Raw genomic sequence first — 27,175 nt, forward strand, 5'->3', positions numbered from 1 at the left:
GCTTGACACAGAGCAAGCACTTAATACCATTATTTGTAGTAATCATGCTATTTATTAAGCACTGCATGCAGAACATTGTACTAAGCCCTGGGAGAGAATATACATATGGCAACTAGCCAAATATACACCTGACGATTTCCCAACACTTCAAGGTTCCAGTAAGGCATATTGTGATTTAAGGACATAGCTTCAATCTCTGGTTGTCAATCTGTAGAGAATTCAGAGTGGTACAGTGAAATCTCCATCTAGTATTTAAAAATGACTATATATCTTATATACTTATATAAGATATCTTATATCTTATATACTTATATCTTAGTAGAGAAAATGGAAAGATCTCTTTCTGCACTGAAATCTTCCTCTGGTAGAAAAATATATTTTATAATAAAAATAATTAATATTTAAGGCATGCCCACTGAATATACAACACTAGACTAAGCTGTGAGACCCATGTGGGACAGGGACTGTGCCCAACCCGATTAAATTGTAACTACCGCGGCACTTAGAAGAGTATTTGACCAAAAGTAATCACTTAAATACAATAATACTAATAAATACTACAAATACTAAGCACTGCTAAAGAATACTAAGTTGATAAAACTTTTTGTAAATCAATTATTTTTTTCTCTGGGATGTTAATCTTTGTACAGGTGTTTTAAAAAGGGATTGGGGATGGCTTCAAAGTTCACACTCAGAAATGAGTCCTTTGGTCATTTCTAAAGTTCAACTAGAATCTTCCCAAGAATACATTTTTATTTGAAGTGAATTATTTGAGTCAAAGCCTTCAACTGAGACTATAACATCAGAGATACATATCTTGGGTAATTTTAAACTTACAGGAGGAATAATCATCTTGTGCCTCCTGAAGGATATTCATCACATCTACTCCACAGGTTTTAATAATTTCTAAAGAAAATAAAGAAGGATTTTCATAATTCTATTTCTCAGTAAAAGTCTAACAGAAATTCAACAGTTTACTCGGTAATTTAAATTGCAACCTTCTTGAAAGTATTTGATTTTTCAAGGAGAAAGGTATTTAATTCTAACATTAAATAAGCGTCCGGACTTTTGGAATACTGGCAGGAGCATTCTGTAAATTATTACCTATGTGCATACCTTCACTATTCCAATCTAAACAACTGAAATAAATATCTCACAGAAGCTCAGCTAACAAAATCTAACAACAGCTAACATCGGGTGATATGGGACTAATACTATTCGTCTAAACTCAGTAGAGGTTGTGCAATCAAGGAGTCATTAGGTTGCATCCTTACATGTCTTTCATTTATCATTTTTCAATTAGAAATGTATCTACAATTACAATTTATCACTTTCATTAGAAAACTGCAAATCCCTGCTAGATATTTTCCTGAAAAATCACAAATGCAGTAATTTTCTATATTAAAAATCAAAAGAGTGTAATTTTTTTAAAAAATCCCAGTCCTTTTAAAGACACTCCATGAAATGTAAAAAAAAAAAAAAGCCCAAATGCATTAATACAAGTGACTTATAAAATCCAATTACTCTTACCTTCCACATTGAAATTTGAATCTCTCAACATTTGACCCAGGTCTAGAGGCTTGTTCTTCTCTCTGAAAAGTTGATGGTGCTTCAACTAATAAAAATCACTTTTCCACAAATGCCAGATAATAAAAGTTGAGATTTTCATTTAACAAAGAACATCCATCTGAAATACCCACTATAGGCCCCAAGAGAGCAAGATGAGCATTTCCTCTTCAGCCCTTCACAACTGCCTCCCTCAAACAAATTCGGGCATCTCGCCACTAGGGGGCCCCAGCTGCACAGACATAATAAGGGTTGAACCCGCAATCGGTGGAAAGATTCAAGGGGCAAAGAGCCCGAGTGGGAGTTGACACCAGAAACAAAAGAATTCCAACAGAGTTCAAACTCCACGAGAGAGAAAGCCAAGCTATCCATGGCTCAGTCGACAGAGTATGGGCCTGCGGGTCAGAAGGGCATGGGTTCTAGTCCTGACTCCGCCACGTGTCTTCTGTGTGACCTTGGACAAGTCACTAAACTTCACTGGGCCTCCATTACCTCATCTGTTAAATGGGGAGTAAGAGCGTGAACCCCATGTGCAACTGAGACTGTGTCCAACCTGAGAGCGTGAACTCCATGTGCAACCGAGACTGTGGCCAACCTGATTAATTTATATCTACCCCAGCCCTAACAGTGCTTGGCACATAGTAAGAGTTTAACAAGTACGATTATCATCATTATTATCATCTGGCTCTCCATCCTGTTCTCTTCACTGTCTTGCTCTTCACCTCTACCCTCACATGCTTAGGCTATTAATTCAACTCCTGGAAGACCCCACCTTCTGTCTCATATCTTTTATACCATAGTAACTATATCTTACTTACTGTTTGACTTTAGGGACTAAAGCCCAGGTGGGTTTGGGTATCCTTTGAAAGCGATCCTTCAATTCTTCAAGTTTCCTCACTTGCTTTGCTATTTTTGTAATATTCTTAGTTATTGTTTTATCAGGCAAAGGAAGCTCCCAATCAGGAACATTCTGCTCTTGACCTAACTAAAAAAATAAGTCAGGGTCTTCAAAACCATTTTTCTGGTACCAATATTCAGTAGTTTGACAACAAAGCAGATGTGAGCAGGTGAATGATGGATTGATGCAAAGAGGCATCCGTGTGACCCAGAGCATTGTCCAGATTCATTCATTCCTTTTTTTAAGTGTATTTACTGAGCGCTTACTGTGTGAAAGTACTAAGCACTTGGGACAGTACGATAATAACAATAAAAAAACACATTCCTTGCCCACAATGAGCCTGCAGTCTAGAGGATTCTTGATTATCATAAAATACTGCGGAAAGAGAGCCTGCCGGCAACTTCCAAATCCAAAGTTAACATACTTCTTTGTACAATCGAGGTGTACTAAAAATCCATCAAGTTCATTCTAGAAAGGTGCTGCATGATAAAAGCTTTCAGCCTAACATGTTCTTTGCATTCACATTTTAATTATGAACTCTGGGGCAGAGTGGCCATAGACTTTATCTTCTCTCTGTTGTACTATAATTACCTTTCCTTGTCTAGTCCATAAAGCCTAGAACCATACTATGTGACAAGATGATACCTATTAATTGATTATAGTAACTGTTAAGGGTTCAAAGTTTCCAAGTTTTGAGATACAAGATATTAACATAATTTCTAGAAGTTTGATTTACCTTTTCCACAAGAGTTACTTCCTGCTGAAACCACTTCAAAGAAAAAAAAAGTATGAATCAACACCAGGCACTGCAGTGATAAAATTTAGGCATGAAATAAAATATACCCTTTAGCCAATAATTCCTTAAATTCATAGAATGCATTTATTTTCAAAAATGCATTCAACTTAATTATTCCATGTGTCTTCAACATTTATATGATAGGGAGCATTAGTTATTACTATAATCATTTTATCAATGAGGAAAATGAGCAAAATTATTGCCATGCTCAATATGAAGTCAGAGCCAGAATCCAGCACTGGACCCTTGAGCTGTTTGTAATAGATGATGCCATCTCTTAAAATGTGTCATTACTAATGAATTTGTCAAAATTCATAATTAAATCATATTCTGAAGAATTAAGGATATGTAAAGAAATCCCTCACAACAGTGGCCTAGTGTAAACAGTAGTGTTCCCATCCCAGCCTCACCCCTTGACTCTTGTAGGACCTGAGCAAGTCACTTAACTTTTCTGTGCCTCAGTTTCTTCAACCATAAAAGCAGGATTCAATACCTGTTGTTATTCCTACTCAGACTGTAAGCAACAGTTATGAGCAACAGGGATTTAGGGTTCTGCAGGTTCAGCAAGTACTAAAAGGCTCTATTGTCTGCTCTGCTTAGGGACGCCAGGGTAGGGGTGGGACTGAAGTCCCCCTGCATTAACCAACTAATCAATCAATAGTATTTATTGTGCTTAACTGTGTATAGAGCATAGCACTATAAGTATTTGGGAGAGTTCAATACACCAGAGTTGGTAAATCCATTCTAGAATAGTCTAGAAGAGGAGACAAACAATCATGTCCTAGTTCTTGGGATTTTCGCACTTTCAAAGACTCCCATCATGGTAAACATGCTCGGAAATCCCAGCAACTGAATTCATAAAGAACAAACTCTCTGCTTCCATGATATCCACTAGAACCCTTTTCTTCTCCAAGAACACTATCCTCAAGGCTACTCCCTAGAATCAGTTCTTCTCTTGCACATCCTGCGGTTTTCCAGTCTAACCCGCTATGAAATCTCACATTAGAGTTAGTTTTTGAATAATCAAAACTTTGTACAAACCTGATTCAGGGACTCCAATAACTGGAAAACAAAATTTACAATCAATATTAAAAATACTTCAGTATGACTAATATGTGTTTACTTCATCTACAGCAATTTATTATAGTAAATGCTATGTAGACCTCATAACACACCAAAATTGATGAATGAGACAGAGGCTGGCCTGGCACTTTCAACAGGAGACTCCCTAAATCATTACAATAAAAGCCTCTTCCCTTATGAACACCCTTACTATGAAAGACTCTCTATTTCAGAATTGTCCAGTACCCTGTCAAAGCACAATACAAGTCTATGCCTTTAAAAGCCCCAAATAACAAAGCAAACATCCTACTGAATTCCTTTATGATATGGACTTCTGGTCTCCACCTACACTATAAAGAATCCATTGGGGTTCTTCATTCCAAGTCCACTTTTTTTTAAATGGTATTTGTTAAGCGCTTTCTATGTGCCAGGCACTGTACTAAGCATTTTGAAGAAAGTGTTTCTGCTGTCTTGAGCATAGAGACATGAATCTTCTGTAACAGCCACAAAGGAGGAGCAATAAAACATCTAAAACTAAATGCCTAGACTCTTCTGATTACCAACATTTCCAAAGAGCAAAACCATCCCTCTAACAATCTTAATTATCAAAAAACAAACTCTTATGAGTAAGAGGGTTAGGTTAGAGCGTGCAAAAAGTAACAATATCTGTCATTTTATGCAACTGAGTTATTAAGAATTGAAAATCAGGCAACTGATCAGTTGGTGAATACTTTTTAGGGGTTTGTTTTAGGTTAGTGTAATATGGCTGTCATGAACACCCTATCACTCACTATTATACATCCTCTATCTCACTGTTCAGCCTCCTGGGGCTGTTTCTAAAAAGTTGCCTTTAAAATCCCACCTGCCTGATATCCACCCTCTCTCCAGTATCTTCTCCTTGCATCACTTAAATACAGCTATTCAAATACAGCTTTCTGAAATAGACTCACACAATTTTAACTTAAAAAGAGGGAGTGCTTTGTTGGATTTCAGTTTTTCCCCACAAATTTTCCAACTGAGTAACGAAAACACCACTTTGCTGTACCTGGTGCCTGAGGCAAAGTACTCTACATTGCCAGTGGCATGTTTACATCTGTTCGAGTATCTTTTCAAAGGGGTATTGAAAAAATACTCGAGCAAATGCATGTAAAAAATGCGTTCCAGCAATTGCCCAACAAGGTTCTTTTGGCCAGGCCCAATGTGACTACAGACCACGCATGGGTAGTTGAACCAATCTGTAGCCCTAGTGGGTGCATAAAATATCCCATTTTTGTGTGAGATGATGCAAATGTGTGATTGCACAGTGTCAAAATCACCACATTTGCTAATGCTTATTACTGGTTGTGTCCACTAGCACAGGACCAAGAAAAGCAGTCACAAGAAAATCAGTCACCATTCCCCAACTGGCAGGTCTATTTTTTACTTCCCATCTTCAACTAGGCTATGACTGATTAGCCAAAGCCAGGGCCAGATTTGGATAGGGTTGTATTGTGATGTAACGTCAGAAAGAAAAGTCTTCTTGTATTCTCAGAATCCCACAGAATTCATGGTTGTTCAAAGTGACAGTAAAGGAAAGCAGTGATCGATCAATTGTATTTATTGGACTCTTACTGTGTGCAGGGCACTTTACTAAGCACTTGGGAGAGTATGATATCATGGAGGTGTCGTAGGTATGATATTACACTGAGAAGTAGCATGGCCTGGTGGAGAGAGCACAAGCCTGGGAGTCAAAGGACTTGGATTCTAATCCCAGCTCTGCCATATGTCTGCTGTGTGACCTTGGGCAAGTTACAACTTCTCTGTGCCTCCCTCAAACTTAGACTGTGAACCCCGGGTGGGCCAGGAACTGTGTTCAACCTGATTAACTTGTAACTTGCTTGCAACAGTGCTTGGTACATAGTATGTGTTTAACGAGTACTATTATTGCTATTATTATTACTATTATCAGAGCTCAATCAGGTGAAAACTACGATATATTGTTGGGATTGGTCAAATTTAGGGCTTCCACGACACTGGAATATGTTGCCAAGAAAGAATATAGCCTTATTCTCTCCATATAATTCTATTTTTCTAACACTATGACATATGCTTTCTTAAACTCTTTGGTTTAAATACTTACAATTTTTTCTTCCTGAACTGCTTTCTGTAGCTGAGTTGCAATTGATGAACAATTAAAAAAGAATGAGGTCATATCATCTCCCTTTCAAACAGCAAAAATAAAAAAACATTATTTTTCAGGATCAGTGGGCAATTCATCTATTGATTTATATTTTGCAAATACAAACTGTAAAACATATCTTCCTTAATAAATACTTAGTCACAGAATAAATATTTAGGCCATTTCAATTCCAGTTAAGAATGAATTTAATAAGTTTGGATCACAGGCTCACTAAAGAAATAGAGATTAAAGTTTTTATAATGTAAATCCCGCAAGGATTAAAATTAATGACCTAGCCATTCCAACATAGATAAGACTTAAGTCTGACACTGCACTGCCATCAAGAGAGTACTTAACTGCCAGCCATTAATTGTACTGGGTTAACATCATCACTGGTAGTCCGACCCAAATGCCATTTAGTACTCCAGGGCTTCAGAGGTTCTCCTAACCACACCACTCCTACACAATTCAAGAGCCAACAGAACTTCAACAGTCAAATCCAAAACATGTACCCAAAAGCCACCCTAAGGCTTACTCTTGTTCCAGACACCAGAACCACTCATATATGGCCAGTATAGCTGTTTGCTAGTTGAGCTACTCACAAATCAATCACTCAGTGGTATTCAGTGAGCACTTAGTACCGTGCTCTGCACTCAGTTAAGCACTCGAGTAAGTGCGTGGGGAAAGTACAACACAATAAAGTTGGTAGACACATTCCCTGCCCACAAGGAGCGAACAATATAACAGAAGGTCAATGGTCAAAGATCCAAACACAAACTCTACCACCATGTTGAAGGGCACACCTCAAGACTCCTTGAGGTATGGTTTTGCTCTGGAACCCATTCTAGATTAAAACTACTTTTAGAGGTTCATTCTAGATCAGTCCTGAAGATGTGTGGACAAGGAGGATAGATTTGGGATCTACCATAGATATCAAATCACCCCAGTCTTGGGTAAGGTTAACCATTACAGAGGTAGAATGTGGAGGAAATAAAAATAATTAAACCACCACAGTATTTTGGATACAGACCCTTTTCCATAGAACATATGATTACATTATTTATTTCTATCAAGACATATAGTCAAGCATACCACTCCTAATCTTGAACAATACAAAGGATATTTGAGAGGAGTGGATAGCTCCATGGAGGAAGCAATTATTTAAGAGACTTTATTATACACAATTCTCAGTATTTTTCAGTAAATAAGTACAAAAGCACACTTGAGCAATGCAAGTCTTACACATAAAAATGAAGATCCCATCTTACAAACTATGAAATATGGATTGGTTAAACATACAGGGAATGCCCTTTCACCATCTTCTGTATCTTGAAATTCTATTACTTCATCTTCTCTAGTTATAGCATAGACATCTTGCATTACAGAAACAGTCTGCAAAAAGGTAAGCGATATAGATTGATATTCATTAAAGCAGATTCAAAAATAGCCACTTATACCCAGAGAAGCATAACATCTATTCTGCCTGAGTTCATTTTATTGAGACACACTATTTCTACATCCTGTCAGTTCAACCATAACAGCATTACTAAAATCCACCCTTTCCTCTTTATTTACACTGCTACCACTTATCCTATCTCACCTTGATTACTGTATCAGCCTCTTTACTGACCTCCCTGCCTCCTGTCTCTCCCCACTCCTGTCCATACTTCCACTTTGCTGCCCAGGTCATTTTTCTCCAAAAATGTTCAGTCCGTGTTTCTCCACTCCTCTAAAATCTCCAGTGGTTGCCCATCCACCCCCGCACGAAAGAGAAACTCTTTACCTACGACTTTAAAGTACTAAATCACCTTGCCCTCACCCACCTCACGTCACTACTCTCCTACTACAACCCAGCCTACACACTTTGACCCTCTAATGCCAACTTTCTCAATGAACCTCAATCTTGTCTATCTCACCACCGACCTCTCACCCACATCCTGCCTCTGGCCTAGAACGCCTTCTTTCTTCATATCCTACAATTACTCTCCCCTACTTCAAAGCCTTATTGAAGACACATCTCTCCAAGAGGCCATCCCTGAATAACTTATCAATTGCATTTATTGAGCACTTATTGCATGCAAAACACTGTACTAAGCACTTGGAGTGTACAGCAGAATTAGCAGACATATTTATTCCTTGCCCATAGCGAGCATACAGTCTAGAGGGGATTAAGCCCTCTTTTCCTTTACCTCCACTCCCTTCTACGTCACCCTGTCTTGCTCCCTTTATTCATCCCCAACCCCCTCCCCCCCGCAAGCTCCACAGCACTTATGTACATATCCGTAATTTATTTATTTATATTAATTTGTCACTCTTTCTTGTCTTTAATCTCTTTTGGGGGGCAGGGAGTGTATGCTATATTGTTATACTGTACTCTCCCAAATGCTTAGTACAGTGCTCTGCACACAGTTAAGTGCTCATTAAATACAACTGATTGACCACTCCCCTCTTCTCATCTAATATCATCATCAAGAGTGTAAGCTCCTCAGAGGCAGAAATTCGGTCTTTTCCTCAATGTGCTTCCGAGCAAAGAGTACACTGCTCTGCATTCATTTGGTGCTCAATATTAATGATTGCGATGATCCAGGTCAATCAATCAATAGCATTTATTGAACATTTCTTTACACAAAGCACTTGGAGTATACAGTAGTTATAGATATGGTTCCCATTCTCAGGGGAGTTGCAGTGTAGCAGAGGAAATAGGCAACTAAAATACATTACAGATAGGAAGTAAAACATAAAAATATATACATAAGTGCTTTGGGGAGATATGTGTAGTCAAGTGTTTAGATGGCACAGAAGTGCTCAAGTGGTAGTGGGGGGACATAACTTGGGGAGATTAGAAATCACTGGAGTCTAGGGACATCCTCTAAGAAGAACATATCAATCAACAGGCCAGACAAATCAATTTCGACTTTCCCCCCCACATGCCCTCCAGGAAGATTCTGATGACTTTTTTCAAATACTTGGGGGGCGGGGGGAATGACTGAAGTGACCCCAGGCTCACTCATCGAGCACTTTGCTCAATGAAGATGCAAGAATAAACCCATCTCTATTCAGGTCCTCAGAACTGAAGTCTTTCTGAACTAGCCTACACCATCAGGAGCAAAAAATTAGTGTGGATCCAACCTAACTGCTGGCTGATCTCAACTTGAGCCAAAAAACTGAGCATATGACAGCTTTGGAACTGCGGTAAATGAAATGCCAGGCTAATAGCAGTTTGGCATGTGGAACTTAAAGAACTATCTACAGTTCCAATTTCATGACCCCAACTCTTCCTCCTCCATGTCACTTGCCCAGGATTCCCTGCTACGTTTACTATCTGTGCCAAGCATTCCAGCAAGAAAACCCCATTTTTAAATATCTGCAAATCTCCATTAAGATATTTTGTTCTTCTCTTGAAGGCTTTTGGTTAATAATGACAACATATATTCAGACACATTTTGATTTGTAATGAAAGGAACATATTTCCTACCTGACTGAGATGGTCGATAGTCTGCCTAAGCATCTGCAGATCATGTGTCATCTGTGAGTTATCAGATGGAATGGGTATGGCATACCTTATTAGACATTCTCCTGTAGGTGGTGAAGCTATGATCATTGGTTCAATTTCTTCTGGTATACTTAACTTTTTATTAGTACTAATGGAAGGTGACTCTTGGAGTACAACTGAATGCTTTTTACTGGCATTTTCTGATGTTTCACCACAGATGCATTTCGTCTGTTTTGTTGGCTTCATGTTGTCAATTGGGGAGCTTTTTAAAATGTAGATGTTACTTGTTCCAGCTTCTTCCTAAGCATAAATAGAAAACTTTCACCTGAAAAATGTTTACTTGTCCTGACCTTCTACAGTAGTTTTCTCAATCAGTGGTATTTACTGAGCTCTTACTGTATGCGGAGCATTGTTCTAAACACTTGTGAAAGTACAACAATATAAAATACACCAGAAGTGTGGCCTAGTGGATACAGCACAGGCCTTGGAGTCCGAAGGACCTGGGTTCGAGTCTCAGCTTCCTCCACTTGTCTTTTGTGTGACTTTGGGCAAGTCACTTCACTAGGCCTGAGTTACCTCATCTGTAAAATGGGGATTAAAACTATGAGCCCCATGTGGGATATAGGCTGTGTCCAACTTAATTACCTTAAATCTACCCCAGGCATTAGAACAGTGTCTGGCACATAGTAGGTGCTTGACAAATACTATTAAAGCAAAACGTTGGCAGGCAAGAATCGCTGCCCACATGGTTCTGACAACGCACAGGGGGAGACTGACATTAAAAGAGATTAGAGAGAGAGGAAACAGTAAAGAACAATGATATTTACATAAGTACTATGAGACTAAAGTGAGTATCAAAGTGATACTGTATAAATGAGCTTTGGGAAGTAGTTAAACTACTCCTTAAGAATACTAAATGGGCCAGGCCAGATTGAATAATGGAATGGCACCTGACAGGCTTAGGCCAGTCCCCATCTTCCTCTCCTCCCCCCTTCCCACCCGTTTTTAGGTCATCTCACCGAAAAGACAAGTGTACCAAAACAGCCTAACAAATTCACAGTTCTCCCATAGGCACTGCACAGCAGTGCCCAGTATCCAAACTGCTCACTTGTGGGCTTCTGTATGAGTTGACTGGACTACATCCAGGGGCTCTTCTGTCTCCCAAAGGGTTGATGGTCATGGCTCTATCTCTCACTGACCTGCCATATGGCTTTGGCAAGTAATACTCTGCTGAGCCTCTGAGACTTTACTTGATGTAAACGGGGTTAAAATATCCATTTACCCCACCTCTTAAATTTTGAACACCTTGTAGGGCAGGGACCATGTCTGATCTGATCATCTTTATCTACCCCAATGCTTGGGAAATAGTAAGAGCTCAATAAACAACATTATTATTATTCATCCTGACAACTGGAGGCTTGGGTAATGGGGTTGGTGCTGCATGATCAACTACCATGAAAACCTCTAGGCACAAATTCCTCAGAATTGATCCCATCTGGTTTCCTTCAAAGATGTGAAACATGTGTGGATCAATTAAATGACCTTCAGGACCCAAGAAACTATTAGACTTCCAGACCAATAACTCCATTTCCTCAAAACAGTAGTACAAGTAGTGCAAGTCATTCCTTCACTCACCCTGAATATACTACTAGGCTTGGTGGGTTTCTCACACCCCTCTACAAAGCTTTTTCCTCTGGAAAGGTTTTTTCCACTCAAGACTGTAAACTCACTGTGGGTAGGGAATGTGTCTCCCAAACCTTTTATACTGTACTCTCCCAAGGGCTGAGTATAGGGCTCTACACATAGTAAGCACTCAATAAATGTTTGACTTGATAAATATCCAAAGGTTAATATTTTAAGTAAGCAAATATTTTCAGTAATTTTCTCCATACAGTATAACAGACTGTAATATTTTCCTTTAAAATTTCAATATTAAAGTTACTGCCATAATATCTTTTGGAAAGTAAATTTAGGATCAAATACCACTTGTAGATTCAACTAAAGCCTTTTAAAATATTTCCTCAAAATAACGTCTAGGACTTCCTTAATGCCTTGGGGAGTCATTTTTTAAAAAATCCCAGCAACCAATGCACTCTTCAACTTTGGAAATATCACTTCAACACCTAAAACCAAGGACCCAATGACCCTGACTCTCGTTTGTCTGTTTTCCCGAGACTGACGACGAGCGAACTTCCAATTCTGCAAATACCCTCTGACCGTTTGGCAAAAATCAAACGGATGAAACCGAAACGGTAGCTTCGCTCCAAATCCATTACCAAGTGGAGTCCGCCTGCTTATTCCTTTTAGAACCACCATCAAACTCCCGTAAAACATCATCCCTTTCGGAAGGGTCACAGCCACGGGGCTCCTGGCCCGGTATTTTTTTTTCTTCTCCGGCCTCACCCCTAACTAGTCCCTAATGATCGCTTTGGAGGAAAGTGGGGCTGCGCGGCATCCGAAGTGGGAGGGATAACAAAGGCCGTAAAAGGACTGGAGGCTAAGATGGTTCCCTCCTCCCTAGTGAGGAGGAAGCTTTCCAAGCAAGTGCAAAAAAACTCAAGGAAACGCCGGTACACCTTATCAGTTCGGCGAAATGGTGTTTCCTTCGTAGGGCTCGGGGCTCGGGTCTTATGTTGGCGGGGCGACGTGGGCTTATAAGTCCCTCCGATCAACCCACCCGGGGTCCGATTCCCGCTGCCCCATCACTCCGTCCATCCCTCCAGCTGCTGTATGTGAGGGAAACGGGGGGCGGGGAGGAGGAGTGGTCACGTGGTCTCTCCGCAGGCCCATAACGGCTCCCAACGCCTCGCGCTGCGGAGGAGCTCGTGGGCGCCGGGAGGGTCAACGGCGCAGGCGCGGGCCGTTTTCCGCCAGCCAGCCGGGGGGAGACTCCCCTCCTCCCCAACGCTGGGGGAAGGAGCTGGTTAGGCCTCTCGGTCTCTTAGCTTCCCCTTGGATCTTAAAGCTTCGTCTACTCCGCTTGTCCCCTTACCCTTTCCCAAACGCGCGCCTCAGATCTTTGAGCAGCTGATCTGATGAAGTTTTGGGGTTTGTTTTTAAACGGTGTTGGGGTAATACTAGATGTTGAACACTGTTTTCAGCTGTGGGGTAGGCACAAGACACAGTCCCTGTCCCGCATGGGGTCTACAGTCTAAGTAGGTGGGGGAACATGTAATTAACCCCCATTTAACCCCATTCTCCATACTTCTACTCTCTGCATCAAGCAGAAACTACTGACAGATGACTTTAAGGCATACAATCAGCTCTCCACGACTAAAGCCATTGTCTTCTCCCACTATATCCCAATTCAAATACTTCATTCCTGTCGTCAGCCTATTCACTGTGCCTCGTTCTCACACTTCCTCCTGCCCAGAACCTCTTCCCCCTTCAAATGTCAGACCACGGTTCTCCCCATCTTAAATGATGATGATGGTATTTAAGTGCTTACTATGTGCGAAGCACTGTTCTAAGCATTGGGGGGATACAGGGTGATCAGGTTGTCCCACATGGGGCTCACAGTCTTCATCCTCATTTTACAGATGAGGGAACTGAGGCCCAGAGAAGTTAAGTGACTCTCCCAAAGTTACACAACTGACAAGTGGTGGAGCCAGGATTAGAACCCATAACCTCTGACTACCAAGCCCGGTCCCTTTCCATTTGGCCACGGGCCCTCTGCAATCACATCGCCATCAGGAGGTCTTTCCCCATTAATTTTTATCCCCTACACCTGCTATTCCAGTACTTCTGTGCCCTCTGAACACATGTGTACTTTTAATTTTCCATATCACTTATGTAAATATCTCATCCTATTACTTCATCATGATCACATGTACATATCTCCCTTTCCTTATTCTCCAGTCTCTAATTTATTTTAGTGCCTGCTCCCCCCTTTTGGTCTTACTGGCTTTCTGCTCCTCTCCCTCTGAAGCCAGAGAGAGGAGGCTAGAGAGGTAGACCAGAGAATATTTAGAATTGGCCAGGGGTGCTGGTGGTGGTTGCAGTAAGGTGGACAGGCCCAAGACAGGACACCACTGAGGAGTCTCCAACCTGAATCACCGATACAGAAGGAGAGATGCAGCAGGTTATCAAGACCTAAAGCTGGGTGAGGGGAAAGCCAGAGGTCCTCTCCATATCCTGACCCAGAGAGGCAGCAGCTCTTCAGCTGCAGTGATGCAAGATACGTCCAACCACCCTCATGCTCCTCAGTTATTCTCATGTCTCTACCACTTTCTCACCATCTTGGGGCACCCTGGGTCCTACCCAGGCTTCAGAGCCTCAGCTGCTGCGGGTTCTCAATCACAATACCCCAAGGCTGGTGGAAAGACCTGGCAGGGACACAGGTCTTCCTGGCCTGACTTTGAATTTGCTAACCTATCACTCAGTAACCCCTTAAAGAGATGGCAATTCCATCTAGAATTGTATGTATTGTACATACATGTTGCTATAAAGACCCTATGGAAAGTAAACACTCAGTAGTATTTAGTGAGCAGCTTCTGGGTACAGTGCTGCACTAAACACTTGGGAGAAAGAAATAATTAGAAGACAGGATCCCTGCCCTCGGAGAGATCTTGTTATATTTCCTCAGTGTTCCATATATTGAGGAAAAGTTGGTATAAATGCTTAAGCATTGTTGTTCTATCATATTCCCACTTCAGGATGTCAGCTATTCCTCTTTCGATTCCTAAACGGTTTGCCATCTTCCTTCCTTTTGGTTCTGTTCCAGGTCTGCCAGATATCACTGCTAATCTCCAAAATAAAATTTCCTAAATAACTTGATATGTATATTCAAGAGGGTTTTGTTCTTTTCTACACATGCATCAGAGGAGTATGTGAACTAAAGTGCTCTCAGAGTGAAGACCAGATGTACTCATTGTCTTTTGGGACAGAGGGAGGACGATTACATCCCTAGGAAAACAGGGCTGGAGATGAGGTGGGGGAGGGTAAAGGGTGGGCTGGGGTGAAGGGTGAAGCCCCATATTCATTCCTTCATTCAATAGTATTTATTGAGCGCTTACTATGTGCAGAGCACTGTACTAAGCACTTGGAATGTACAATTTGGCAACAGATAGAGACAATCCCTGCCCAATGATGGGCTCACAGTCTAAACGGGAGAGATAGCAAAGCAAAACAGAACAAAACAAAAGCAAGACAACATCATCAAGATAAATAGAATTATGGAGATATACACCTCATTAACAAAATAAATAGGGTAATAATATGTACAAATGAGCACATATATGTTCCCACTCTAAGGAACAATGAGAATACTAGCCCCCACAGCTTTCTAAGCTAGATCTTGCTAGATCTTGATCAGACTTGCTCAACGCAGGACTCTGACAAGATCTAAGAGTTTCCAATCAGGCTGAAAAAATGCACACTTGTGACTCTCTGGCCTATCACTTCTCTGAACTCTGACCCCATCTAGTCACTCTCCCCCAACTACAATCTTTACTCATTTTTTGTCCCGGTGTGCACAATGAAAAACTGGTACCTCTAAAGCCCCATACTCAAGTGATGTTTTCTTAAATAAAAGATCATTAATATTCCCCACAAAACTGGGAATCTCTGGGCGGCTTCAGACCAAAGCTCATGCTGCTCTAGAGTGGACCGAGTGAATGCGCTGGGTCCTCGGGTGGAACTGAGGTTGGGGGTGAGTGGAGGAATTTTACAAGGCTCTTGAATGAGGCCAGGTTATATTTCTAGGGAAACAGTAAGAAAGAGGAGGGAAGGAATGCCTGGGATGCAGGGTGGAACCTAAAATCCAAAGGGAACTTTTCCTGTATTTGTTTCTCTTTCATTTTCTCCATGGTTTCTATCTGTATGTGCATGTTTGTTTTAAATTTTTGAGTTTGTTGGTTTCATTTGTGTTTTTTCCTTTTCCTTTACTTTTGCTGTGCTTTTCCTTTGGTCTTTGCAAAAAAGTGGAAAAGACTCCCCTGTGCTTTAATTCAGCTGACAGAGTACCACATTTAACACCAGTTTAGGAAAAGTGGGTGTGGCTACATCATTGTCTAATGATGATGAGGTCATACGGAGATAGTCTGTCCTGTGACCTTATATTACACCTGTTACCCTTCTCAGCTGTCTCATAATGCAGTTATTGCCACAGGGAAGGGAAGCGGGGGGGGGGGGGGGGGGCGGGGCGGTGGTATGCCTGGCTGAGTACAAATCAACACAACTACTGCAAAAGGAAATCAAGTGGAGGCAGGCCCTCCCCCAAATCTAAAGTCCCATAAAACAGAGGCAACAGCATTCTGGTTTAAAGTTGATGTAGAAGAGCAGTTTTCATTTGGTAAAGGATAGAAGAGAGATTCCGGGTAGAGTGGACAGTAGCTCAGAGACACAAGAATTGTGTGTAAGGGTCAGTATCCAGGAATTGGGATGGCAAGGATGAGTATGAATCTAGAAGAGCATAGTCTAATAATAATAATAATTGTGGTATTTTTTAAGTGCTTACTATGTGCCAAGCACTTTACTAAATGCTGGGATAGATACAAGGTATTCAGTTTGGACACAGTTCCCATACCACTTGCGTTCACATTCTTAGTATGAGAAAGAACAGATATTGATATTGAATCCCCATTTTACAGATGAGGCAGCTGGGGCACAGGGAAGTTAAGTGACTTGCCCAGGGTCAAACAGGAGGCAATTGGCAGAGCTGGAATTAGAACCCAAGTCCCTTGACTCCTAGGCCTATGTTCTTTCCACTAGGCCTTGTCACCTCTCTAATGGGAAAAGCACAAGTCTTGGTGTCAGAAGACCTGGATTCTAATCAAGAGTCTGCCATTTACCTGCTGTGACCTTGGACAAGTTTCATTAATCTCTCTGAGCTTCATGGGATTAAGTTCTTGTTCATCTTCCCCTTGCCCTCCCCATCTGGGACAAGGACTGCATCTGATCTGATTGTACTGCATTTATCTTAGAGCTTAGCACAGTGCTTGGCACAAAGAAAACAATAAGTACTATTATTATTGTTGTAATTAGGAAGCCAGCTGGTATAGGGACAAGAGTGTCACAGAACCCATGTAACGAACAGTTTCAGATAAACTTTGAAGTAAAGTTCTGAAGCTCTTACATGCATCCTTAATGTGAAAAACAGAAAAAGACTATCTACCCTGCATGGTTTTCTTCTGGAAGCTAAAGGAAGCTCCCTACTTACAAAGAATACAAATTATTTCTGGCCCTGAATGCCTCTTTAAACCTGGTGTAGTTTTCTACAATAACATATTAATAGTAAACAGCTTTGCTTTAATGAGGACATTTGTATTTTTTAATAGGAAAGATTTTTTTTCAGAGATGGGGACATTTTTAAGACAATGTCTTCATTTCTTTCTTAGGCATCTGCCCTGAGTTCACTGGTTGTAATGTAGGACTTGCTATTGGATCTTGGAATCAGACATTCCGATCATATGTCCATATAGAAACTGGTAAAAAAAATGCAAAACAAATATAGTATCTTAGGAGTTTTGGCCAAGGATTATCCCAGATGGAAGAGTAATATTTCACAAAGAATCCAGCTTTTAGTAGCTTTACACTGTCAAAGGTTTACAGAAGAGGAAAGTAGAGGCCTTGAAAAAATACCAGTCCAAATTGCAGGAAACTCTGCTGGCCTGAGATTGGCTTTACCCATATTAAAAAAATAACAATTATCTCCACATTGCTGCCAACTACAGTCTTTAATTTATGATTTATAAAACAACATTCATCCAAAGCAGAAAGTCCTTTTACATATATATTAACTCATTTGTCCTGATTACATCTCTGTGAAGTAGGGACAGTATAATTAGGTCCCTTTTACAAGTGAGAAAATACCAGCACAAACAAATTGAGACTTCCCATTGTTCATCAGAGAGTGGGTTCACAATGAGCAAAATAAATTGAAAACTTGACAACTGTCCTGTTCATTAGGGTTCATTAGGATTATGTACCCAATTAATTCAAATAATTCAGCTCGATTTTATACTTCACTTTATGCTGATGAGTCTTTGCCAGCAAAAAGACAAAAATCAGATCCCAACTCCTACCACAGTGGTTGTCAGTAAAGTCCCTAATCTCTCTTCTCTCAATAGTCCTTGGGCTGTGTACTCAATTCTTATTCTGAGCTGTCAGCAGACCAAAGCAGATTCTGGGTTCCTGCACCGAGATGACTGTCTCACTTACATCTGAACCCACCACTAACCAAGAGTGCTTTCTCCTAAATCTGCTTTATTTCTTTAATTAGAGATCCATCAGATAAGCTGTCTTTCATTCCAATTGGTTCTTTCCATGTTTCTTTTCAAAACCATATTAAATTTCTCCTCTCTTTTTCCACCTCTCACCACCCTTTATTCATCCATAATGGGCAAACTTGCCCCTCCTTTCATCTCTGAGCACTTAGCCTATTTTTCTTCTATGCAGCTTTGGGCAAGGTCCATTTTGGTTGCCCCAACAGCTTCTACTTCCTTCTTTATCTGCCTGTTCTAACCTGACTGTGGCCAATTGTAGTAAATGTGCCCTCCCTTGCTACACAGGTTACACAAGATGTTATTTCGGCATTGTGAGCTTTTGGGCTTCTGTTCTCTTCCTCTCAAGTAATTAAACTGGAGAAAACCTATATTTAAATGATCCCTAAATCCACTGGTATGGAAGGTGGGTGACTGCCCTGTATATCTGCAATAGCTTCTCTCTGCTCTGAAATAGATAGACTCCTCTTACATTTTACCTCACATTTTCCCCCTCTCAGGCTATCCGCACACCAAGTCTGTCTGGTATCTTTCCTCAGCTAACTTATAACACTGCCCCATCTGTTTAGCCACACCACTATGTCATCTCTAGCAACCATTTCTTTTCCAAATAAAATGTAAATGCTCTTTATCCTCCTCCTGATTAATGGTGTTACTGCAATATCCAGCCAGCAATCCTCATTTTTCTCCAGATATTTCTACTAAAATAATCATAAATTGCCCATTTTAAAGTTTTTGTCACGCATCTGACATCTGTCCTGGCTTCTAAATCACTTCAAAAATGTCTCGAAATTATCCCCAGTGACTTTATATCTACATTCCCACAATATAACCCCTACATGGGCACTTGTTGACTTCTCCCTTGAACCTTAACCAGACAGTAAATTATCCTTTGTAGGATTCTCTGATCTGTTCTTTTCCCTTCAGAGACTTCTGCATATACACATTTTTTCCTCTCCCCAATCCTCTTACAGTGCTCTTAAACTAGAAGTCTCAAAAAGATACCAGGGAAGCATGCTTCATGTCCTATTCCCTACAGCCTTATTCTCCTCTCACATTAAAACCACTTCAATAACAGAGCACTGTATTGTGCTTGGGAGAATACAGTGGAACAGAGTTGGTAGCCACGTTCCCTGTTTGCAACTAGCTAAAGTCTAGAGAGGAAGACAGACATTAATACAAACAATGGATATGCACCTAAGTGCTGTAGGGCTGAGGGAGGGGTGAATAAAGGGAGTACTTCAACTAACCAACCAATCAATCATATCAGAGCGCCTACTGGGTGCAGGACACTATACTAAGCACTTGGGGAAGTACAACTGCTGCAGGAGACACAATCCCTGCCCACAAGGAGCTTAAAATCTAACTTGGGAGACGGCACAAATAATTTATAGATAGGAGGAAGTACTTACATAGTGAAAAATCTAAATCGATATGAGCACAGGTGCCACAAAAGGCTGGGAATGCTCAAGTCTGGAGGTGGTACAAAGGTTGTGATATATCTAGGAGTATGTAACCTGGTTAGAAGAAAAATTAAGGAATGCTTCCTAAAGGTGGTGAGATTTCAGAAGAACTTTAGAAATGGGGAGAGATGAGGCCCAGCAGATTTTAAAGGGTGGAGCGGAAATTCCTGGCAGGAGGAAAGGTCCAGGGTTTGGGGTGGGAGAGGCTATCACAGTAAGACGATGAGCTTGAGAGGAACAGAGATTGTGAGTGGGAGTGTGGTAGAAGAAAGTGGGTAGGTAAGAGGGAGTATGTGGCTGGAGAACCTTAAAGCCAGGGATCAAGAGCTTTTGTTTGTAAACCCTTCCTCCTCTGACACCACAAACCTCCCTCCCTGGCAACACACAGAGAGATGCCAATTTTTCATTTTGAAAACCTGTACGGAAAAAAGGAGTACAGTTTCCAGGCTGCAGGTCAAAAAAAAAAGGCAGGAGATTGAGGGAAACAGAGACTAAAATTAATCAACAAATAGTATTTACTGATTATCACTGTGTGCAGAGCACTGTACTAAGGGCTTGGGAGAGTACAATAGAATTAGTAGATGCAGTCCCTGCCCTCAAGGAGCTTACAATCTAGCAGGAGAAACAGATGTTAAAATAAATTACAGGTATGAGGAAGAAATAGTATGTAAAGTTCCATACATAAGTATTACGGAGTTGGGGTTGGGGACTGTATCAATTGAGACTCTGATGACTAGCAAGAATAAACCAAGAGCCAGGGGTTCCAGCCAGAGATCTCCAGTAGTTCAACCAGAGATGAGGCAGGCAATGGCAGAAATAAGACAGGAGAAGAAAGAGACAGAATCAGACACCCAGGTCCACTGTTGGATGCATAAAGGTTGGCCTTAGCCTCCTTCTAAATGGCGGACAACCCAGGCCCCTGAACTCTTCAGTCTGCAGAAAACTGAAGAGTTCAGGGGCCTGGGTTGTCCACCATTTAGAAGGAGGCTAAGGCCAACCTTTCTGCATCTGGGTGGTCAGAGGTCTAGGCTTGATGCACCCCAGAGGGCAGAAACCAGACTCTGAATTGCTTCTGTTACCTCTTGTGTGCAACAATGCCTCCAGAGGGACCGAGTCTTGTGATGGAGAAAGGTGACAGCAGGGCTAATATTTGGGGAAGTTCAGGTTTAGGCAAGCTTAACTTAGCCATTCTCAAATGGAGACCTGAAAACTGCAGAAACTTTCAGAACTAGAGAGAAGGCAAGAGGTCAGGACTACAAATGAAGATTTAGATTGGCAATCTATGCACTCTATGCAGATAATTATTCTTTGAGAGAGTGTATAGTTAGAAAAGAAGACACCCCAGCACTGAACTTGGAAAAACATCTGTGATTAATAGATAAAGGGAAAAGAAGAATTCAGCAAAAGAAGAAGGAGAGTTAAAAAAGAGAAGTTTGTTGTGGGCAGGGAACATGTCTACCAACTCTGTTGTATAGTACTCTTCCAAGAACTTAATACAGTGCTCTGAACACAGTAAGACCTCAATAAACACTATTAATTGAGTGATTGAGAAACAGTATCCCTGAAGCCCAGACCAGAAAGACTATCGACCTATCGACTATCATTAGTGAAACAGAGGGTGTAGAGGGTGTACAAGAGATTCAAGGCCATGGAGAGGTTGAGACAGAAGAGATATTTCCTTATAGAAGTACCTCATTCTCTTCTAGTTTTTTATGTTAAGAAATGATTTGTGGTTTTATTCATTACTTTCTAAATTAATATATATAATGAAAGATGATTCTGTGGTTTATTCTGAAATAAATGAATTCCTTTAACAAACCTCATTCTGCATGTTCTAGCCTATTCTACTTAGTCCTTAGAATGCATAATTTGCCATTTTTGTACCAGTAACAGTAGAACACTTCCTTAAATACCATGAATTATTATTATGTAAGAACAGTTTCTGTAACCTGGTCTATTTGGCGGTGACATTTCAAAATTTCTTGAAGGCCTTACTTAACAATACATAATAAACTGGATTAGAAAGAAGGGCCCTTAACGCATCCTGAAGGTTCAAACAGAGAAAGCCCTGTGTTTGATTTTCATTACTATGGAATTCTCATAGGTGCCAACTTTCCATTTTGAAGAAGGGGCTAAAAAGTGAGGACAGGGCTTCCAAAAATAATATCAAAATAGAGATATAATTTGAGAGTGAATAAATAACACTGAGTTACGAGAGCAAGTGATATAATACAGTTTGGTAATCATTCCTCAGGATTTTATATGCCCTTGTAGACCCCCACCCCCAAACTAGACCCAAGCTCCATCAAGAGCCAAAATGCTTCCTTCCTTGTCTAGCCTGGCCTGCACTCCCCACCTGCCCATGTGAACCTGGCCTGCTTTGCCCACCTTGCCCATCCTGTCTTCCTCCCAATGGGTCTCAGCTAGAAATTTTTCAAGGATCCGATATTCCGGCCCCATATCTTCCCGGCACTGGCAGACCACCCACCCACATACCTCTTTCCGCACCTGCAAAAAAGATTTACTCGCCAGGCTTGACCCACAGTTTCACAGCCGATACCTGGAGACAGCGGCAGGTTGAGCCAAGAAATCTTCAAGTCTCTTCTCCTACTTGTGTCACTACTCCTTTATCTTCCATTTCATGATCTTCTCTTCCTCTTTAACTCTTCTGCTGCTGCCAGTACTACTTCTTCAATCAATCTTCTTTTCCTCCACCATTGCCACTACTGCTAATGCCACCTTCATGGTTGACTGCCCTGGCTGCTGCTCTTTATTCTGAGGGATTTGCTTCATGCATGACTGCAGCTGACTTAAAGAAGGTCCACCCATCCCCAACACTCACAGAATCAAAGTGGGGAGAGGCACATGGGACAGAGTTTGAGGAAGTGAGCACACTACTCCTACACATCAAGAAACAGCGTGACCTAGTGGAAAGAGCACGGGGCTGGGACTCAGGGGACATGGGTTCTAATCCCAGCTCCGCCAAATGTTTGCTATGTGACGTTGGGTAAGTCACTTAACTTTTCTGCACACCAGTTACCTCATCTGGAAAATGGGGACTTAAGACTGTGAGCCCCATATGGGACATGGACTCTGCTCAACCGAATGACCTTCTAACTACCCCAGGACTTAGTAAAGTGTAGCTTAACAAATATCATAAAAATATCCTAAAATGGTAAGTACCCACTGTACCTATGTAGTTGGGGCCTCCAAAGTTTCAGCCTATGTCTGGGATACGTCAGTCAAAGCAGGCTTGTTTACAAAAAAAAGCAACCAAAAGGACATAGTTCCCAATACTATTAGGTTAGGTCTGTGCAGACAAAACAAAATAGAAAATTGAGTTAATTTTCTAATAATCTAGCAGAAGTCATCCCACACTTTTTTCTTAAAGGTAATCATTTTTGCCATATTTATCCAGATCATTTTCTCCAATTAATACTTCATTTGGTCTTGAAGACCTAGACTTGCATGCCATTTTTGCTAGTTCTAGGTAATTAACTTTAAGTTTAGTCAGAAACTTTATGTCTTATTGGTTACAGACTGTCTGCCAGCCTCCCAAGCGACAGGCTGGCTTTTTGATTAAGTTTTTTACTTCTTGGTCAATTTATGTATCACTGCAAAAATTGAGTGCCTGCTATGGCCTGAAATGCCAATGAAAATATTTGGCTAGCATTTGACCTCCATCTTCAGAATTTATTGTCAGCTCCTAGAGTTCTGTGTGAACCCTACAAAAGTTGTTGTCAGAGAACTACTGTGTTTGCTGTTGAGGCCTCCAAAATATTTTTGTGGCTGCATTTTTTAAATTAAGCTAATAATGATAAATGACTTCAACTTGAAGGTATGAATATAAGAAAAAACTTAATAAATACATGAAAAATTGAAATGTTAATGAGAACATTTATTATTCTGACTAAAGATTATTAATAGCCACACTAAAATCCTCAAGTGTGCACATTTAGCAACTGTAACAGCATGTGAGAACCTCTGTTTAAAATGTACTCCTTGTCTTTTTCATGTCTTTTTTTTTAAAAAAAGGATATGTGTTAAGTGCTTATTATGTATCAGGCACTGTTCTGAGCAACATGGAACTCACAGTCTTAATCCCCATTTTAAAGATGAGGTAACTGAGGCACAGAGAAGTTAAATGACTTGCCCAAGTTCACACAGCAGACAAGTGGTGGAAATGGGACTAGAACCTAGGTCCTTCTGACTCCCAGGCCTGTGCTCTTTCCACTAGGCCATGCTGCTTCCCATGTCTTCCATGTTTTGGAGAAAAAAAAATTAGCATTTGGATGATTGCCTCAAGGGCTCTTGATGAGATTCACAGTCCACTGAATTTTGTTTTATAGGAAGTCAGATGCTGTGTTATTTGGAATATAGAAGTAACCCTGGCCCTCCCACCAGTATCAAAGTATCTTATTGGCCAATAGTCTGCTGACCTGGTTTAGGTATTTGCCCCACTATACTGGGACGGTGAACATCAGATCTGTCTATGTGCTGCTTTTTTCTTTTGTTGCAATGACCATCCTAGTTCTGCTCCCATTCTGAAGCCAAGTCTGCGAGTCATCCGCAGGAATGCAGGAAGAAGAAAAACTATGACTATTAAAGGGATAGAATGAAAGGGTAACTTTGTTGAGGGGAGGGAATGTGTCTGCCAACTCTGTTGTATTGTACTGTACCAAGATCTAATATAGTGCTTTTATACAGTGCTCTGCTCAATAAATACCAACTGATGATGAAGGGAGAGTGGAGAGAGTAAAGAGGAGAGCATGAGTGAATGAGAAAATATATGGAGTGAGCTAGGGAGTGGGTGAGTTTGAGTGAGAAAGAAAAGGCTTACCTATCAAAGCTGTGCATGGCCCACTAGCCCCAACCAAAAAAAACCCCAACAAAACAAAACCCACATCTCCTTTAAAATCCTATCCTAAGGTTTGACATTATGAAAATTTGCCCAGCTCACCCTGGGGAGGTAATCCACTTCAAGACCCATGGAACTTGGTAGCAGGAGCCAAGGCAGGAGAGGGTAGGAAGTGGGGGTGAGGGGAAGGGGCACATGCTGGATGTTTAAATTACAAATATCATACATAAAGCCGTCTGATGTCCTACCATACTGGGACAAGTTTTCAGATGAAAACTTAACTGTCCAGTTTAAAACTGGATAGATGGCCAGTCTGAAGTATATGTAATTATTTATATATACACACATATATATACACCTCCCCCCCACACATATGTATAATGTATACATATATATCCTATATAATGAGTATATACATGTATTTTATACTTATTATCATTAACAATATTTATTGAGCACTGGGCACTGTGCTAGGGAATTGGGGAACATCCAGAAGAAGTGAAAACTGTCATCCATTCCCGGGAGGAACTTTCATTTAACTGAGGAGACAAGCAGACACACATTACTAAATATACAATTTGTAAAAGGATAAGAGAAAAGCTACAAATGATAAAGATAATTAATAGCACCACCAAGGGTGTTTAATAAACACCATTACTATCATTAAATTAATAATAAATAGATATTAGTAAAACAAAACCTGTTTATTAGAGGCATAAGTATGGTTCTTTTTTGGACTGTAAACTAATAGAGAAATTGTAACAGAAAGCTTTCTTGTCAGGACTATCATTTTTCTCAGGAACAGCGTGAGTGGTGATTGCCTTTAAAAACCGTTTTCCAATACACTGATATAAAAACATACATTCAAACTTGCACACACCCACTCACACACATATCTACACTGTTCCCGCTGCCCCCATCACTGTCTTGTACGTTGCAGTGTGGGTATAAAGCTGGGGTAAGGAAGAATTAAGGTTCTTCAATAGAGTTGGCCCTAAAACAAAGTTTGATAATTGAACAGTACTGATAGGAGCAAGGTTTTTTAAAAAATTAAGTAATCCAATTTCCCCATCTCCCTTTTCTCACATACTGTAGAGGAGCAGCATGGCTTAGAAATAGCAAACACATGGGAGTCAGAGGACCTGGGTTCTTATCCTGGCTTTACCACATTCCTGCTGTGTGACCTTGGGCAAATCACTTACCTTCTCTGTGCTCAGTTACCTCATCTGTAAAATGGGGATTCAATACCCGTTCTCCCTCCCTGTGTGGGACAGGGACACTGTCTGACCTGGTTATCCTGTATCTTCCCCAGCACTTAAAACAGTGCTTAATATATATCATAATCACTATATTTTCTTAATCTAGCTGCTGATTCTTCTAGTAAGATTTAATGTTTAGTGAGCATCTCATATGTACATCTCACGTCATCTATTCACAGAGGTAAAGTAACCTTCCTATAGGAAAAAAGTTCCCTCAAAAAAATGACTCAGTTACCAAATTATCAATGAACCATAAAATTTGCTTTGACAAATAGAGTTTTGATAACAACTGCAAACTATTTGCCTACATCTATTTTCCTCCCTGACAATGCACAGCCCTAGTCTTTGGGAGTAAAGCATGCACACAAAGCCTTTTCAATGGCTTTGGTGGTTCCCTACGTGTGTAGATAGCATAGGGTGGGCTCTGGATTTGCCACAGCCAAACAGCTGACAATTTGGCAGCTGCCTAGAATCAATCAGAGAGGGTGCAGTTTCAGTTGGGGCGGCCCTGGTCTGTCAGCTGTCTTACTAATGGAGAGAGAGAGGAAGCCACTGTCTTGCCCCAAACCTTTACAGAACTGAGGTTTTCCCTGTGCCCTGCTCAATTGGTGCCAGGCAGGCAGAAAGTGCAGGGGAAGGGTTTCTGAGCTATGCACCTACCCAAGATAACTTCTTTTCCTCTATCCTTATTTGGAAACTTGGCTAGCAAAAAAGTTAGCAAACACATTTTCAACCTCTCTCTGTAGTTTTCAAGCTCTACCTAGGTATTTAAGAATGTTTATAGCTTATACATAGGCCTAGAATATTTTATATAGATGTTTGTAATTTCCTGATTGATCTGAGTTTAAATTTCCTATTAAAGTTGGAAATCTTTGCTTTGAAGCTGTTAGAAATGTATCTATGCTTAAAAAACTGTACAGCCACTGAATGCCTGACTCAGTTCACAAGTAGAGACATAACATCAAATTTCTCAGTCCACGTATTTTGAAAGTCTGCCAAGATAGGTGAAAGAACTTATAAATATGTAAAGCAGGAAGTTCAAGTTACATAGTCATGTACATGTATAGTCATTAGTTTATGCACTTTCAAAACAGTAAAATAAGAGCAGAATATGTCTAAAGGGCCCCTCACTCGATTCGATGATGTCCCCCTGAGTTCAAGCTGATCATTATACTTTTTGTGTTGTATTTATTTTGGACTTTTATCACTTCCTGGAGGCCAAGGGGAGGAAAGTGGGAGGATCCAAAAAAACTCAGTGCCACAGCCATTTTGTTCGTGGACAGCAATGGTAGAATTGTGTCAGTTAGTATATGAGGAAGGTTATTTCAACAGTTTTTAAAGAAAAACCATTCCTGATACAATTGATGTACTTACCGATTATTTTGTTTTCAGCTGGATTC

At 40.7% G+C, this 27,175-nt stretch overlaps 1 protein-coding gene across 10 annotated transcripts in view; it reads right to left on the bottom strand.

Annotated features, from left to right (window-relative positions):
• CCDC7 (coiled-coil domain containing 7) overlaps positions 1–12,754 on the bottom strand; it is a 57,607-nt gene extending 44,853 nt beyond the window's left edge. For 2 of the 10 annotated variants that reach the window (XR_005660688.1, XR_005660689.1), the window contains exons 1-9: positions 11,082–11,236; positions 9,956–10,273; positions 7,723–7,872; positions 6,442–6,522; positions 4,302–4,322; positions 3,201–3,233; positions 2,385–2,551; positions 1,531–1,592; positions 838–906 (exon numbers count right to left, since the gene is read on the bottom strand). Coding sequence is in view for 8 of the 10 variants with exons in the window: in XM_029077982.2 (XP_028933815.1) it covers positions 838–906; positions 1,531–1,592; positions 2,385–2,551; positions 3,201–3,233; positions 4,302–4,322; positions 6,442–6,522; positions 7,723–7,872; positions 9,956–10,273; positions 11,082–11,153 (973 nt within the window). In the remaining 2 variants the exon portion in view is untranslated. The other 8 variants (XM_039913893.1, XM_039913895.1, XM_039913894.1 and 5 more) reach the window with 8 other exon arrangements.
• Between the last annotated feature and the right edge of the window lie 14,421 nt (positions 12,755–27,175).

This window comes from Ornithorhynchus anatinus, chromosome 13 (genome assembly GCF_004115215.2).
Source record: "Ornithorhynchus anatinus isolate Pmale09 chromosome 13, mOrnAna1.pri.v4, whole genome shotgun sequence".
Lineage (NCBI taxonomy): Eukaryota > Metazoa > Chordata > Mammalia > Monotremata > Ornithorhynchidae > Ornithorhynchus > Ornithorhynchus anatinus.